The sequence below is a fragment of the Platalea leucorodia genome (genome assembly GCF_965183815.1).
Source record: "Platalea leucorodia genome assembly, chromosome: 2".
Classification (NCBI taxonomy): domain Eukaryota; kingdom Metazoa; phylum Chordata; class Aves; order Pelecaniformes; family Threskiornithidae; genus Platalea; species Platalea leucorodia.
The window spans coordinates 8806765-8824305 of NC_138824.1; the positions used below are offsets into that span (position 1 = coordinate 8806765).

Below are 17541 nucleotides of genomic sequence, written 5' to 3' on the forward strand. Positions count from 1 at the left end.
GTGATGATCTCTGTTATGGATGTGTGACAGCCCAGCTGGGTGTTGTAATCTCTTCCGCTGGTGAGATCCAGAAGACTGCATCTGTCTGAGCTTCAGACGGAAGTGCTGGGCTCCAGTGTTGACTCGGTTAAATGAAAGGTGTGAGGTTTAGGGTTTTGGTTTTATTAAATGCAAAACCTCATGAAGACACGGTTCTCTTAGTCTAGTAACTAGAGTAATTAAGTTTGTCCACGTACAGCTATACATTAGCTTGCTTGATTAGATTCAACCTTATGTATCAACCAGCCTTTGAGTTTTGGATACCGTTGTACATTGAGGAATTAGATGCATAACCTGAAAGAACTCATATTTCTCATTCCGCCTTCTAACCATAGACCATGTGAAAATAACCATGCAAATAAATAGCAAAAACTTGTTTTCATTTACTTTAGCAGAAGTTTAAATGTTTCACTTACTCATTGGACATTTTGATTTCCACTATTTTTTTTTATGTAAAATATGTTACTGTTGCTTCCGAAATCTTATCAGACTGAACATGTAGGCATTTGTAGAGGGATTCTAAACCATGCCAAAAGAACAAATTCCTGTTTCTTTCCCACAGAAAAGACATTTGTTCTGTTACTTAACAGGTGTGTCTGGTAAGATGTGTTCATACTTATTAAGATTTTTAAAATGGCTTCTCTGAAACTTCATACAGTAATTGCTTTCCAAGAGAGTCCTAATAATGAACTTTAGCTCCTGCAGCATTTGGCATTGTCATCCTGAGAAATTATCCTTTTGCAGCCGTGGGAATGAACAGTGTGTGTAATTGCCATTACATCACTTGCTGCTGATACCCTGGCTCTCTTTTCACTTATGAACATAAGCTGGCATTGCTCACTGGTAATGTTATTTTTGCAACAGAAGTATGAAATGAGGCTGATCATGCCTTTTACAGCAAGAATGAAAGTGGGCTAATCAGATGGTATTGATTAATTATCTTTGTTCTCTCTTCTGTATTGTCAGCATCAAATTTTATCTAAGACAATTTCCTTTTCTACCCTGTATGTGTTTGCCATTTTGTTTGTTGTATTTTGTTCACTCTGTGTTTAGAAGGGGAGACTCCATTGTAACACTCTCTTTTCCTGAACTGATAGTGCTTATCAGCTGAGCAGCACCGGTGTAATTGAAGTGCGTTTATTATCATGCTACCACATTTCATGACTTCCTGACTATTGTTTGCTTCTGTGATCAACCTGAATTAGTTTGAAGGTGCAGGTGTCCTGAACAGACCAAATGTGGTTGGTGACGTTGTGTCTGACAGGCATTTTGGTTTTTGTCCTTTAACAGTGACCAATTTATAGAAATATTTTCTTAGATGTTGTCATTTGTGTAACTATTTTTTTCAACTCTTATTGTTGGAGGAATTTTGATAGTTGAAATTTTGTGGACTCTTTCAGTGAAATCCAGATCTTGTTGCAAAAAACCGAGAGCTTTCCCACCTTAATAGAACTGGGATGTCACTGTTGCTTCCAGTTGTAACATACAGATTGATGCCTTGGCTTACTGTAAATGAGTGGTTTACTGGTTTTAGCATCGGTTGACTATTTCTTTGGAGCGTGACATATAATAATTTGATTCGATTTCTGGCTCACCTGATTGCATCCCTAAATTCCGCAAGGCACACCTTCCTGAAGATGTATTTGGACAAGTAGCAGAGAGAGGAGCAGCTCTAAGTTCTTTTAGAAGATTTTTTTCTAATTAATATCTGCTACTTTTCAGAAACATCACTTGAAAGCACTGCTTTCTTTGAAGCAAAGTAATCCTTGAAATGAAATGGATACGTTAGTGAAGTATTTCAGGTGTTTAATGTTTATGAAGCACTTCGGGAACCCCTCTGAGAACTATCCAATTATAAAAATTGATTAATGTAAAGGCACAAAATTAATCTTAATAAAGCATGCGTATTTTTATCATAAAGGTAAAATATGGTGTTATACATGAATGTTTCGGTTGCTTTGCAAGTAATATGTGTACAAATTACATTTTCAGGAAGATACTTGGAAAATTCTACTTTTGGTCTCCTGGCTTTGGTGCTGCTTTACCTGCTTCTTATATGGCTATTCTCATCGAAAGGAAAAGCAGGTACAGTTTGTGTTTATGGATTTTCAGTTTTATATGATGATATTTCTTGTTTTGGTCATGTGATGATTGACATTTGACAATTCAGTGGTTTTGTTTCAGAATGCTGGAGATGTAGTTCATTTAAAATAGTGTCTTTTGCAACCTTAGATTTAAATCTAGGAAGCTACAGTGAAAAAACACTTTACAAACATTCAGTTTCTTTTTTGTGGTTTGTTTTTCTTGTTTTAATGTGTAATTGGGTTGCTTATGATTGCCTGATGATGCTCAATTGCTTAGGATTTCCTACTGAAGCTGTGATTTTTTTTTTTTTTTTTAAATATAATTTAAATAACGTTTGCAATTAGTCACAGAGAAGGAGCATGCTAATGAAAGTTGCTGATGACTTGAGTTAGCAATGTGACATTAGTTAAGATAGAGGAGTAATAGGATGTTGTGGTACAAACTGACTGGAAGAGCTGAAGTAATCCAAATTGGATGAAATGTAATGATACAGAAAGCAAAGCCTTTCACTTAAGGAAAGGTGCCGAAGTTCAGCTATCAATGGGAAGTTTGTTATGAAAGCATGAAGAGGGGGGAAGAAAGCTCTGAGTGATCCAAGCATAGCCGAAAGCTGCCGTTTGTAATGTGGCCATGAAAGGTGGCGGGTGAAATCCCGGGTTGTAAGGTTTTAATGTTTTGAAATTCAACATATACTGGTAGCTTGTCTCAACAGTGAAAGTTACAACCCTTGATTACTTTAATATGGAATGAGGTGCTTTAGTCATCTAGTTAGTAGGTTTTATTCAAAGTAGAGAAGGTGACAAAAGGGTAATGTATGGGATTACTCTTTAAAAGGCAATGAAGGGTGTTTAGTACTAGAGATGGTGTGAACGCACTTTTGGTTACTATGAGTATCTGAAACTTCCTTAAGCAGTCATTTCAAAATAACTGCAAACATTTATACATCATGTTGTTGACTGACTGTCAGGCCCCATTCCTAAACTTCAGTCACGGAGTAAGCAAAGCCCAAGCCAAGTTTTAGGTAAGATTGTCAAAATTCTGTCCTTTTAAAAGAATGAATTATCCATTGTTTTTGAAGATTGAGGATGTGTAAGAAGTTCTGGAAAGGTTGGAGCACTTCTAAATCACTTCATTTAATGTAACTATAGAGAAAATAACCATAATAAAGTTACTAAATAAGTTAATTATCTTTTTAATGTCCTTTCTAGCTGTCTGATTTTCATCTTACTGCAATTACTTTCTAAGAGGGTGGATACATTTTGGTAGAACTTTGCCTAGTTAGTTAGACTCCAGCACTGTACTTGGCATCAGTGTTTCATTTTGCAGTGAGAGCAAATGCATTTTCTCCCTTTGATCAGGGACAGCACTAGCTTAACTTTTCCTACAGACCTGTTACAATGTGAGAGATTTTGTGTGTTAGACTTCTAATATTTCTAGATAACATTAAAGGGGAAGAAATCAGGCTGCTTGTCCATCTATGAGTGTCTTGTAGCATTCAGAGTATTTGTGAGTCAAGAGTTGAAACTGCTTGCGAACCCAAACCCGTACAAGGTTTTTGTGTAACAATGGAACAACTTTGAAAAACTTTCAAACCTAAGCTTGTTAAGTGTAGCAAAAAGAGTAAGCCAACAAATTTTGTGTCAAATGGGGATTTCTAAAAGTCTTAGTGGCAATGTATGAAAGCTTTGACGTGTTAACAGGCTCCTATTTAGCATCTGAAATTTGAAAGAAATAAAAGTTGAAATAGACGTGTGTGAAAATGACAGAAGTAGGTTGGTACAGCATGTATGTAATGAATAATGCTGACATACTTAATTCCTGGAAGGTTGTTATTCTTTCTGTCATAATCCAAAATGCGTGACCATTGGTATTTTGCCCCAAAAGTTCACATTATATTGCATCAGATAAAATGTAAAAAGGCCACGTTGGTATTGCAACACATGCAGCTGAAAATGTGGGATCATTGTTATTAATGAAAAAAAATTGTTAAATTGCATCAAAAGGTAGTTGAAAGTTTATGTTTTTTAAAATATGAAGTTGTTTGGTATGTTATCAGATGCTAACTATGTATAGTGTGTGAAATGCTGCTGCTGACAGACTTAGTGAAATACGACTTTCTGATTTCACGTGTATTTGCTTGTTAGCTTCTGTTACAGGCAAAATCAAATTCTAATAGACTTGTAGTCTTAGGAAGCTGACGTTTGACATGGAGAGACAGTGGCGTTTTCAGTCGTATCCTGAGTAGCTTACAACAAATTGTATTGAAAAATCAGGGAGGTGGGAAAAAGTCCTGATTTGAGTACATAAACATATCTCTAGTCCTTTAAATTGCTACTAGCAGCTGGCAGCAACATCAAACTTAATCACTTAATCTCTTCCCAAGTGGATACCCTATTTTAAGTACCTCACTGGCATTTGCTTGCACAGCATCCCTGTCAGTCCTGAGCTTGGGAGCAGCAGGCTTGTAAATCAGATTTTCTTCTGAGTGTTGCTGTTCATGTGTGCCAGCCTTATACATTTTGTAATTCTTACGGAAGAATGGGAAACAGAGATGGATAGCTTGTCTAGGCACATTATGATCCTGAGGAGGAGCATGTTTTCTAATGTGTTGCAAAACTAGTTTGATTATAGTTTGTATCTGTGTAATAGATAATTGCAAATTTGTATGGCACTGAGAAGGGGAGGTGACATTCCATGGAAACTTCAAATATACTCAGGGAATGATCTGCATTATATTATGCTGCTGCAGTGCTATAAAGATATAAATTGCCCATTAGTATGTCCGTGTGTATTCTATTTGGTGATTATAAAGTATGGTTATCCTGTCTATGAAAACTAGTTTATTAGGATCTGTGGAAAGGGCCAAGGAATAAAAACACTTGTAAACTTCTTTGTATATGTATCTATGAATGTTCTGTGAGATTACTGGAAGAGAACTACTGACATTGTTATGATTAAGTTATGTTTTGGTACGAATTATTTCTTAGATAATAATTGAATGTAGATACTTAAACAGGAGGATTATGTGTTTGTAATGAGCAGATTCATATTCTATGCCTTTAGTCCCTCAGTCCGGTAGGAGTAACTCAGAATTTTTGCCTTTTTCTGGTACTCTCAAGCAGTGTGGGTTGCCTGTTAGGATTAGGAGGAAGCATCCTTACTGGCGAGTGCAAAATTTATAAATGACAGTCCGACATCTGTTAGCTGCGTAGCTGGTATACATTTGAGGCTCTGAGAAGTGCTAAGAGGGCTTAATTTTAACTTAAATTTAACTTTAACTTAAATTTCAGCTGACTTTGACTTTACATTATCTCATACAGTACAGATCTTTTTAATCGTTTTTAGTGTTAGTCCTGTCACGTTATTTCTTTTCGCTGTATTTACGGCTCTGGCAGAGGTGTTGAAAAATGACAAATGGAACAAAATATATTGTAGGTGTTACCAGTGCGTTGTGTGTTTTCACATGCAAAGAAAATATTCTTGCAAATAAGGAAAATACTCCCTTTTCCTGGGGAAATGTACAGAATTCATTAGACTGTACATTTTTCTAATTCCTTTTGATTATTTGGCTGTGACTTCAACATTTTAATTTCTCTTTATGTATATATTGTCATAGTAACTATGGCTGTATTATAATAAGTAAGCTTTGAACACGTGCACTTGCACAAGTGTATTTAACAGAATATAATTTTCTTTACAGTTTCACCTTTTTTACATCACCTATTAAAGAAAAATGTGCAATTCTTTTGTCACAAAATTTAGTTTTGTAGTGTTAGACATTAAAAGTTGTGTTAATGTCTCCTCAAAAATAGAGATATGACCCAGTTACAGTAATTTCATTAAGCTTTCTTAGGAAATCATTACATGCATTTTTATTAACCTTTGTTTTACCAGTGTATTCCTTGTTTACTCCTATAGGTGTTGTTTCAAATTGTTGATAAGAAGCAATTTTATTTGTTTATAATTTTGAAAAATGAATATTTTGTTTATGTCTTTGGGCTTCTGTTTGTAATTCAAAGTTGCAGTCTCCTGTCATTTTTTTCAACATCTATTAAATGTTATCAGCAAGAATTGAGCATATAGTAGAGGAGGAGGTATGTGGCTTAGACTGAAAGACATGGTACTACCTTGTTCCAGAAGCACCGAGACTGTTAGAAGGCAAGGAAGTAACTGAATATACTTGTTAAAATTGGTGTGAATGAAGCTGTTGAAATGTGATTTGAGGCTTGGCTGAAGCCAGCCTATTACTGGAAATCTGATTAGAGCAGTTGTACCTTACTGGTTTCTAAGACAAAGAAGTCCGATAGCTCAGGGAAGAGCCTGTATTTAAGACCTCTGTGATTACTCTCGAGGAAAAGAATGATGTTCTCTTAAGTGTTTTGTAAATGTGCTTGTGTTTCAAAACCGTTTAAGTTGTGTTTTGGTAATAGCTGAATGGCAAACTTCAGTTTGTTGGACTCTTGTTCAAAAAATAATGTATTAGTGAGTTTCAAGAATGATAAATCTTTAAGAAGGGATACAATTACAGTTTTAATGAAATTAATTGTCTTGCTGCCTGGCTAACTTTTTTTTTTCTGCTCTCTGTAAGTAATTGAGCCAAAGAAAGTTTAACTACAGCCACCTAAAAGTTCTGTGGCAGTTCTGAAGGGACCCTTCTGGGATTGCCCCCTGCTCCCCCCTTAGGCAGCATTAATGTTTACATACTGGCTGTTAACATTATAGCGGCGCCTGTCTCCTCGCTACAGTTAAGACTGTGTCACTGATGGTATTATAAAACTTGAGATTTAGGGCTTTTATAATTTGGTTGTAAAATCTTGCTCTAGGCGACTACTGGCAACATGTTTTTAGTTGAAAACTTTGGGTGTTTTTCATCAAAAAAATCAGTATACTGGACTCTAAGAAAAATATTTAAAGCATGTGTATTTAAAAAGTGATATAGTGCAACAGTGCATGTTAGAGAGAACATTATATATATACTTATATTTAGTGTTCTTGGAAACAAAAGTATGACTGTGTAGTGCTTAGAAAAGTGGCAGAAACATTTGTATAAGAACAATGTGGAATTTTTAGACTGTATGTTCATTCTCCTGATGAAACATTCAGTTGCTGCTAGGGTTATTTGCTTGCCTTAAATGCCATTAGGCTAAATACATTATAAAGGAAGAATATGGCAGCACCCTAATGGTAAGAAGCATATGTTGTAAATACAGCGTTTTTGTAAGTTTGTCCAGTCAAATACAAATTTGTTGGTATATATTTCAGTATAGTATATTTAGACTTGAGGTGACAATTTCCTTTCTCAAAATGTTTTACAGTTATTCAGTTTGACGTATTTTAGGGAAACTTATAAATCACCAGTATGGGGGGGTGAGTTGAGAGAGCAAGCTACATTGAGGGATGATTTTTTGCATATTTTTTGTGTTGTACTGAAAAAAATCCTCAAGTTTGAATCACTCACATGAGTATTTTGCGTGTAATCTGGTAAGGAGAGCTAGCAGGGAAACTTTTTTTTTTTTTTGAGTTTTACTCTTTTAGAGTGATTATTGCTTTGAAATATGGAGCCAGGCCGTAGAAGTTACCGGGAGCACTTTTTGTTTCTAAACCAAAATATGTTAAAATCCATTGCACTTCAGCAACTGCCTTGGTGAGAGCCAGTGTTTGAGAGATCTGTGTTTTTTGTAGTAGCAGCCTGTAAACATTTGAACATATTTTGCTGCATGCTTTGAGGGCTGCTACTGCTATAGTTATCAGAGGGAGGGAAAGATTGATTGATCAAAGTTGCCTGGGAGTGCAGGAGTCTATCTGGAAGATGCTGTGATTGTGGGAACATTGTGAATGGCAGGTAGCTGAGGACTGGCAGCTGTCGGGTGTGTTTTTCGTGGAAAGTAGCATCTCTTGCTGACTTTGGGTCTTAGTGGGAGCTCTAAGAGCTGGGGCCCATCCCCAGCACAGGGCTAATGTAGTTCTAATCAGTGATTTACAGTAATTTCTCTTTCTGAGAAATGGGATCACCTGGCTTATGGTTTGTTCTGACACACTCAGTCTCCAGTTTGGAAAAAAAAACCCAGTAGCCTGGTATTTTACACTAGAAAGATTGATGACCTCTGTAGGGTATATCCCTGGTAATCATAACTTTGTTGATAGTTGCAGAGATTTCTTTTTTTCACTTATTGTTATAGCTTTCCATGTTAATTCTGGAAAACGTTCCTGAAGCTGATTTAAGTGTGTTCAGTTAAATCAATATTAATGAAGCCAGTCTTTAAGAACCACCTTTTATAAGCACAGGAGCCAGCAATTCCACTGTGGTTTAAGTCAAGCAAGCGGGGTAGAAGGCCAGCTTGATTGAAGAGGGAACTCCTCGTGGAGCTCAAGAGGAAAAAGACACTGTACGATCTCTGGAAGCGAGGTCAGGCTTTGCAGGAAGATTACAGAGCTATGGTTAGCATATGCTGGGAGAAGACACCAAAGGCCAAAAGCTCGATTAGAGTTGAAACTCACCAGTGTTGTATCTGACAGCAAGAAGGGCTTTTTGAAGTACATTAATAGCAAAAGGAGGTCTAAAGAAAGCATTGGACCAATCCTTGTTGAATATGGTCACCTGACTAATAGGGATGAAGAAAAAGTGGAGGCATTCGATGCTTTTTTTGCCTTAGTCTTGAATAATCCTGATAGACCTTGGGCTGCCCAGTCCCCTGAGTTGGAGGACCATGAGTGCAGGAACGGTGACTTTCCTTTTGTGGACACTGAAATTGTAAGGGATCAGCTGAGTGCTCACAAGTCCATGAGGCTTGATGGGATTCATCCCAGGGTGCTGAAGGAGCTAGTGGGTGTTACGGCAGGACCCCTCTCCATCATCTTCCAAAGGTCTTGGGAGTCTGGGGAGGTCCCTGCCGACTGGAAGCTAGCCAGCGTTATTCCGATCTACAAAAAGGATGTGAGGGGAGATCCAGGAAAGTACAGACCTGTCAGTCTAACCTCAGTTCCTGGAAAAATTATGGAGAGGATTATACTGGGTACTATTGAAAGGCATTTGAGAACAGTGTAGTCATCAGGCACAGTCAGCATGGGTTCACAAAAGGAAAGTCCTGTTCAACTCACTCGATACCCTTCTATGACAAGGTCACCTCCCTAGTGCACGAAGGGAAGGCTGTCATTTAAGTTGTAGCCGGATTGTGAAGCAGTCCTGTGTGACGGAAAAGGATGTCCTCCGTGGGTCATAAAAAGATGCTGTGTTACTAGCAAGATGTAAACTATGTGCTCAATTTGTAAAAGTAGCTGCAGAGTTAAATTTGCTGCATTTAAATGAACTGTGGAAACCATTTTGTTCTTTATGCAAGAAAGATTCTTTCTCCCATACTATGCTCTTAATTATTCCTACAATCAGTCTACCATAAGATGTAGGTATAATCCTTATACTTCTCCATGCCTCTTAAAAAGAAGTTGTTACAGTCAACACTTGGACTTTTCTCACCATCTGAAATGTGTGTTTCTGTTTCATACCAGTCATCTCTTCCCAATCGGTTGAGCGAATCACCGTTGTGTCTCAGTTACAAAGGCAGTCTAGCTAACTGTCTCAAGCTAGATTTCATCCACTTCAGAGGGCAAAAGTTTGGCAAGATGAATCCTATAGTTGTGAACAGAGCAGGAAGGATCCGTGGGGATCTGTGATTCCAGTCCCATGCATTTATAGTCAGTCAGCCCAGGTTATAAACTATTCAGGCTTCTGAAAAACTGTAACCGTATCTGCAGAAGTGTTCAGCAACCAAGTTTCAGGAATTTTCAGCCTGCAGCATTCGAATGTTGCAAGAATTTGGTCCAGCTTGCTTATGTCTTGCACAAGATGGAAGAGCAGGAGAGCAGCTACAGCTTTAGAGTCGACAGTTCATTTTCTGGGGTAACACAGGTAGACAGAGTTAAGAATACTGGAAGATCCCATGTAAAATATATACCTGAGATTCTGGAGGTGCTGGAGAATGTGTTGCAGACATCTGGGTGGGTCTGTACAGGCTGGGTTTATTCTCGCTTAGTGTTGTTACAGTCAGGGCTGAGCTGGATCAGGCAGGACTATGTGGTGGCATTTGCTTAATGGTCTCCAGTTCCCTGAGTTTCAGGAGGATTTACTAGCTTGGGCACAGCACCAGCCGTGAGGTTACTTCGTGAATAATAATAGAAAGACATCACAGGCAGCACCCATTAACCTCCTTGATGCTTCTGTCAGTTCCTGTGGGGCCAGCCTGGATGGACAAAGGGCAGTGCTAAGGTCAAGCTACAAGCTCTGATAGATCCCAGGTGACTCTGTGTAGCTTGATTATAGTTCAAGTTTAATTTTTGTTGTTCTAAGGACCACTTTTGACAAATCTGTTTTTGAAATGTTCACTTTGTAGGCTGAAAACTGAGTAGAAGTGATTTAGTCATCTGAGTATTAGTATTTTGTACTTTTGTAATTTTGTATTCTATTTTTCATCATTAACCCCCCAAAACTCACAAAAAACCCTAGAAAACTTACGGTCCTGTTGAAATGCTTACAGAGAAGATGTTAAAATTCAGACTGCTGCTGAACATTGGACTGTTCTGCAAGTCTGACTTAGATTCAAATGGCACAAACAGTGGATTAATCACTCTGTTCTGTCTGCTCAGCACTCGTGTCCAGGAGACACTCATTTGGACTTCCTTGGCTTAAGCAAACACTTAATACATCTTCTGTGTCTGAATGCTTGCATATAACATGCAGCTCCCAGAGGGGGCATAATAAATATTCTGCTAGTGTAGAATAAACTTCAGATGCTGCCTAGGTGAGCTGGCTGTAGCGCTGGCTGATGTGGCAATGAAAAGCTTGACATTTACCTGGCCAGATAACATCCGTGCCTACCATGCCTCTGGTACCATGGCTGAAAGCCTTTGAGGGAACTTTTCTGTGATATGTTCCTCAGGTCTGCTTATAGGATATTGTTTTTAGATAGTACAGATGAGAGAAGCTTAAGTCTTTGTTTCCATGTGTGCCACACCTATAAAACCTCTGTAAATTAAGTGACTCTTTCCTGTAGCCTCATTGCTCCCAAGGAATTAATGTTGTTGTTAGCTCCTGCAGCAGGAAGAGTGTGGAGGTAGCAACCTGGAATGGTAATGATTTGCTATATTTAACCACGCGAGGGTTTTCTGTGGTGAAGATTACAGCAGTGTAGTGTGGTTAAACATCTTGCTTCCCCTTCCTGCCCTCTCCCCTCCACATCCCAGGACAGAAAATGACACGGTTTTATTTCCTTCAGTTAGTGCTATGGGTTGCATAGTGTTTCTTGTAATCAGATGACCTCCACTCCAGACTGAAACTTTTTGATAAACTAAGGGTATGCTGTTAAAACCTTCTCTTAAAGATGGTCTGTCTGAAAAGCAGGAACAACAAAGTCCACGGCATTAAAGGCAAGCATAAAACAGGTCTCCTGAATTTGGGCCAGTACCTGTCATCGCAATCCAAACTGCTCCAACTTGAGTGAAAGACTGAAACAATGTGGACTGAAACAATATGGACTGTCTCATCGTTTTGTCTACTTGAAGGAATTTGCATGTGTTCCATCTTGCTTCATCGGTGATAAGTTTTTCCTTTTAAGCTCTTCTTCGGTGTCTGTTATTCATTCCTCATGAGCAGCAGACTGAGGAACTAGCAAAAGTGTTCTAGTATCAACCGTTGGCATTTTGGATCTTTGAGCTTAAAGTTAGAAAATAATAGGTTCAAACTGGACTTGGCAATAGCTTTTTTCTGTCTTTGGTAGGTGAGGTGTCACATTAATGGCTGGCTGTAGTATCTGGCACAGTTCATCATTGAACGCTGATGGCCTGCAAGAAGTTTTCTCCTCAGTTAATAGGGCTGTGTTGAAATGACTCTCAGTCAAACTTTTGGTATGGCTTCCCTACCTTTCTAGAGAAGGCTTACATTGGCTTCTGACACTGCTGTTCCTTGGGACCCCTTGTGTTCCAGGCCCTTAGGGATGCAAGCACCTCTTAACAGCATTAATCCGTCTTTTTCATGACTAATTCATAGTTCCTAACTGGATTTGAAGCCTGTTTTTAATATGTCTTAATATTCTGTCATTGGGGTTCTAAAGGGAAAAGAAGTGCAAATGGCACTTTATGTTGGCAAGTCTTAACTCCATACCCTACTTCTGTTGGCATAGCTGGTCTGCTGTTTCTGAGTATAAAGGCATTTAGAAGTTAAGTCCCACCATGTGGAAAAACTGCAGTAGTCTTCTGTTTGAGTTGGATTGATTTGCCACATTAGCTTTTTTTGCATATTGCCTCAGGTATGTTGTAAGCAGTGTAATCCGGTCACAAATGTAATCATTAAAACATAAGTCTAAAGAGAAAATTAGCTCTAAACATGCAAACAAGCCAATAGCTACTAGTTTGACAGACTAGATAAGGAGCATTAGACTGCTTAAGGCTTTTGAAATAGATGAAAAAAACCCGATGATTTGAGTAGGTTATCAAAAAACTTGTATTGTGGAATGGGCCGTCTCAAACTGGTCACGGAATATGGCTTGGGGAGGGAAAGGCAGCGATTTCAAGGGGCTTCTTGGGAAGCCTCTGGAGCCGCTTCTCACAGGGCTGCTGTGGGCTGGGTTTGGGATGTGCAGGTGGGGTATGGGTGAATGGCTCTTAACCTGAGAAGGGCTGGAGGGTAGAGGTGGAGGAGAACCCGTCAAATACAGGATGAATTTCCACTGGGGGTGGGACAATCCCAAGCTGTCTGCTGGAGTATTAGCCTTATATGAGAATTTTTTTCTCCTTCTTCCTGTCCTTCTCGCTCCCAAAATATACTGAGTATATGTTCAAGGCCGGTGAATATTGCATCTCTCTGCAACTCTGAAATTTCCATACTGTCTTGCTCTTCTTCCTAATTTTTATTAACAGTTCTGACCATTATGTCCTCTTTTTGCTATGAAACAGTAGTGGTTGCCAGCAAAATATGTAGAAGCAATGAGCCGCTGTTGCTAAGGGTCCCCAAAGCAGTTTTGCTCAAAGAGTATTTGCTTTTGTGCCCTATGCACATACCTTCCAGACAGAGCGGCCAAGCAGCACATGTTGTATCCCAGCTGAGAAGGTGCCCAGAAAAGAACCAAGTGTTTTCTTTTTGATTGACTGAGCTGATTAAAAACAATCCTGTGTTATTATCAACAGTCCAAAGAAATTGTTATTTGGGGCCTTATTTAACACCAGATAGACCTTCTATACCAAGAATGTTAATAATTTAAAAAATTGCTGGAAATCCTTCATTTCTTTTCCTGAGGTTTGATTAATTTGTTATTCTTCTGTTATCTACTAGTCAATCCTTTTATGAAACTAATAAGCTTTTTGGAATCTGATTTTTATCTCTTCATGGAATCTTGGGAGGTTAAATCACGCTTTAATTAAGAGGTTTTTTTCCCCCCTCTGTAGGTCAGCCTTTGTTTTGACTCTGTTGGCTCTGTAGATACCATAGACAAACTGGGAGAGGAGGAAGAGGGAGGGAATGTTGAAAGAAAATCTGTATAAAATAGAGTATAAAACAGTTTAAAAATTAAACTATAGATGTTATCTTATGTTGCACTAGCTGAAAACTCGGTAAGAATTATTGGTACTAATTTAACTGGAATGTATTACTGTAGATGTATTTTCTTTTTGGCTTCTCTCCCTTTCCAGTTTTCTCATACCCTTTCTTTGGCATGTGTTCAAATCATAGAACATGTTGAGTTTCTTTTCTGTCCTTTTAAGAACAACAAATTCTGAGTATTTGCAAGAAAAAATAACCATTTTACTTAACATGTAATGTGCTCGAAGCAAGTATTACTGATTTGCGGTTTCGAGCAACGTCAATTTCCCAAACTGTAAAGTGTCCATTTCCTTCTTTAAACAACCCAAAATTTTGAAATAGAAAATTCCTTGAAAACAACCAGTGGCCCGTGGGTCCTTTAGCTGTATTTTTTGATATGAAGTTATGTGCCTGAACATTGTCTTCCTGTGAAAGACTTGCTACTGGTATTTACTAAGTTCAAAAAGTAATCATTTTCTTTTTGGAAAACTTATTGCTTAGGTCTGTTTTCATAATTTTCAGCATTATTTTGAAAGCTTATCTGTTCCTGCTGATTTTAAGTGAACTTTTGCACCAGGATTTCGCTGCTGGCCTCCAGCTGTCAGTAGGAAATTGGTGGGTGTGAGAGATTAACGATACCCTAAACATAATCTGTAGTACTTGTGTTATTACAGGGATGCAATCGCAACTCCAGATCTATAGTTGGTTAGCTTGTGGTGTCAAGCTGCTGTAGAGCAGAAAAAAAAGAAAAAACCTTCATTTTGACCTCTTTCTTTTCAGGGGAAACCTGTGATTTGTGTGTTTGATTTAATTCTGCAGGTTATAAAGTGGTGTGTTTTACAGTGTGGGGGGGAGGGAAGCTGGGGGGAGGAATTCTTCCTGTTTTTGCAGACCACAAATCCTGTCTGGGGAGCCATTACAAACTATTATGTTAGCTTCTTAGTTTATGTTCAGAAATTTAAGCCAGAGTTAACTCTTTCTTTTTCTTTCTTTTCTTTTTTTTTTTTTTTTTTAAAAAAAAAAGGGCAAATGTTCTCAAATTTTACTATAACAGGTCAGTACAGCGTAAGTTATGTGCTCTTTACTTTTTTTTTTTTTACATTGCTCCCCATATATACCTTTGAATCCACTGATTCCTTTGAAAGTAGTTTTATTTGTGCTTTCTTAGACTTGCAGAGGATCCAAAAAAGGATTATTGGTTAAAATAAGGTGATAACTGTCAGAATATGCAGCAGACTCAATGAATGAACGGTGGTATTTGTATAAAATTCAAACTTGAATTTGTAGGAAGCTTATAAAAATGTGTTTTTTCATAAATTCACGATGTTAAAGCCATGCGTAGTTCAGATCTTGTTGTATAGGTCACAAGAAAAGGTCGGTTTGACTTGTTTCATTCTAGTACCTATTTATTCTCAGGTCAGGCTTACTGGTTTGACAACACTAAGAATTTTTGGAAAAGCAAATAGTAGGAACGTGACGTTTTGGGCTGGGGGTGAAGTTAGGAAGCTTTATAGCAAATCTAAAACTATTCTTGTCTTAGTAGTGAGCTGGATATTTTTATTTTGTGGGGTTTTGCCCCCCACCTGTTTAAATCTACTATATATGTGGAGAAACATAACCGATCAGTGAGGCTGTTCAATCAGAGAACGTGTTCATGCATAAAGTTTTTTAACATGCTGCTTTATCCATCTTCAGGCTCCTTCTAGCCATCTCTGCTACTGACTGCTGCTGTACGCTGGGTTACAAGAGCTGTAGCAGGGTACGGGGCCTGGGTGTACTTGCTCCAGTGTGTACCTCGCCCTCTGGTGTGAATGTACTGGCTGGCTGGTACAGCTCACGCCTAGAGCTGTTCTCACTCAGAGAGGTGCCTGTTTAGTCAATTTATGTGAATTTTGTACGTAGGGGTATTCATCTTGCTGTAGTTATTTCCTGTTATTTCTGACTTGGTCACTTACTTCCCTTTTAATTTTGAGCAAGAAAAAAAAAGTGATCATAAAAACCACAAGACTAGTTAAAAAAAATGCAATTATAGTAGTTCAAATATGTTTAATTAATTGCAGTGAATGTTTAGATTTCAGGATGTCTACTCGGAAAGGTTTGTGGTTTAACTGAAAGAAGGCAATAGAGAAAACAATGCTTTAAACTTCGTATTGCCAAAAAAAGTTCTGGATGAGAAAACCGCCGGGACTGGAGTGCTGTGTATTAGACATATGAGATGGACAGGGCAAGGCAAAACATATGAAAGAAATAAATATTCAAAAGGAGGAATGAATATTCAGCGAGAAATAGCTTCAAAATGACAGGCCTACCCCTTTTCTGTGGCTGTTCAGAGAAAGAGAAGGTGTTTGCTTTCTGTTGGAAATTTTCTTTGAGTGCTGCTGTGGTTGCAATAATTAATTTATGGTAAAATTGCCATGAGCATAAGCATGTTCTGAGGATTCATCCCACCTTCAGGCAAGGGTTTTTTTTTTCTGTTGTTGTTGCTTTTTTTTAGCTTAGCAACAACTCTATATTTAAGGAAAACCATAAATAAGGAGGGAGAACTGGCAGTGAGTTTCATAGGAAAAAACATCTTGGTAGCATTTTAAAAATTGGTATTTTATATGATTTGCTATTATTACATGAAGCAAAAATGCATGCTACTTGTGAAAGTAAAGTTATTCTTTGAATTTTATAACGTGTCAAGCTAAGCAAGAAAACATTCTTTAGGAAACTGTTCCACAAATAATATGTTGGCATGCAGATTTGGACAGTTGTCATTGCTTCTATTGGCATGAATAGGATTTTCAGCTCATGTCTAAGGGGAATTGGACTTTGGCCTCAATCAAGTAAGTTTTCCAGAATTTACAGCATTTACATGAAAATATAAATACCTTGTTCACAGGCATTCAAAGTTTGAATGAGTTCAAATGCATTCAAAGTTTGAGTGGCACTTAGTGATTTATTTGACTTTAAAATACTATTGATTAAACAAAGAATAGGAAATCTTTAATCTGTTCTTTATTTCCTTTATTTTCATTTTAAGTCCTTGAAGATGAGTTCTGAAAAATTGAGACAGTTTCAGTAAAGAGCCATGGGTATGATTAAAATCTTAGGAAGCATTGTGGAAAAACTGAAGGAGCTCAGTTTTTGTTTAACAAATGGTATGTGGGTGACTTGATTGGACTCTGTAGTGTTACAGTGGAGGTAAAGATGTAACTGGTTTCAGTGACCAGACAGAGTCTTGTCTAAAGTAGGGTGCAAATTGTAAAGGGAAACAGCATTAGAATAACTTATCGCTGGTTGTGGTGACTTCATTGGAAATACTTCAAGACAAATTTGATCTTTTTGAAGAAGTGGCTAATTCATTAAAGAAAAGTTTGTGTTTTGTATTAGTTAGGAAGCCAGATTATTTATCGCTGTAATCTCTTCTGATTTTATAATCTGTGGACAAAATTATGTATGATGTTTTGAAGCAGCTTTCCACCTTTTGTTTTCTGTAGAACGATAGAATTATTCCGATGAGCCTTGGGAAGCAAGGACCAGCACTGAGTTCAGACTGGCTTGCCTAGGGTTTTGTCCGGTCAGCCTTGCAAACCTCTGAGGACAGAGGTCCGACAACCCCTCTGGGTCCCTGTTCCGATGCTTGGCTGCCTTGATGGAGAAACTGCCTTCTCCTCAGGTCAAGGCAAAATCTCCCTGGCCGTGCTCGTTCGTGGTCCTCCCTGCCGGCTGATCAATGCCTGTTTTGCACTGGGGACTAAAGCCGGGCGCAGTACTCCATGTGGAGTAGTGAGTGCCAAGTAAAGGGGATTAATCATTTCCCTTGACCTCCTACCTACACTTCTGGTAATAGATCCCAGTACGCTGCTAGG

General features: G+C 38.2%; 1 protein-coding gene across 1 annotated transcript in view; it reads left to right on the top strand.

The window, feature by feature from the left end:
- Positions 1–17541, top strand: part of TMEM135 (transmembrane protein 135) — a gene marked incomplete at both ends in the record, with an annotated part of 183680 nt that overhangs the window by 19731 nt on the left and 146408 nt on the right. The window contains one exon of the mRNA XM_082337150.1: positions 2032–2124. Within this exon, the coding sequence (XP_082193276.1) occupies positions 2032–2124 (93 nt within the window). The remainder of the gene's footprint in view (positions 1–2031; positions 2125–17541) is intronic.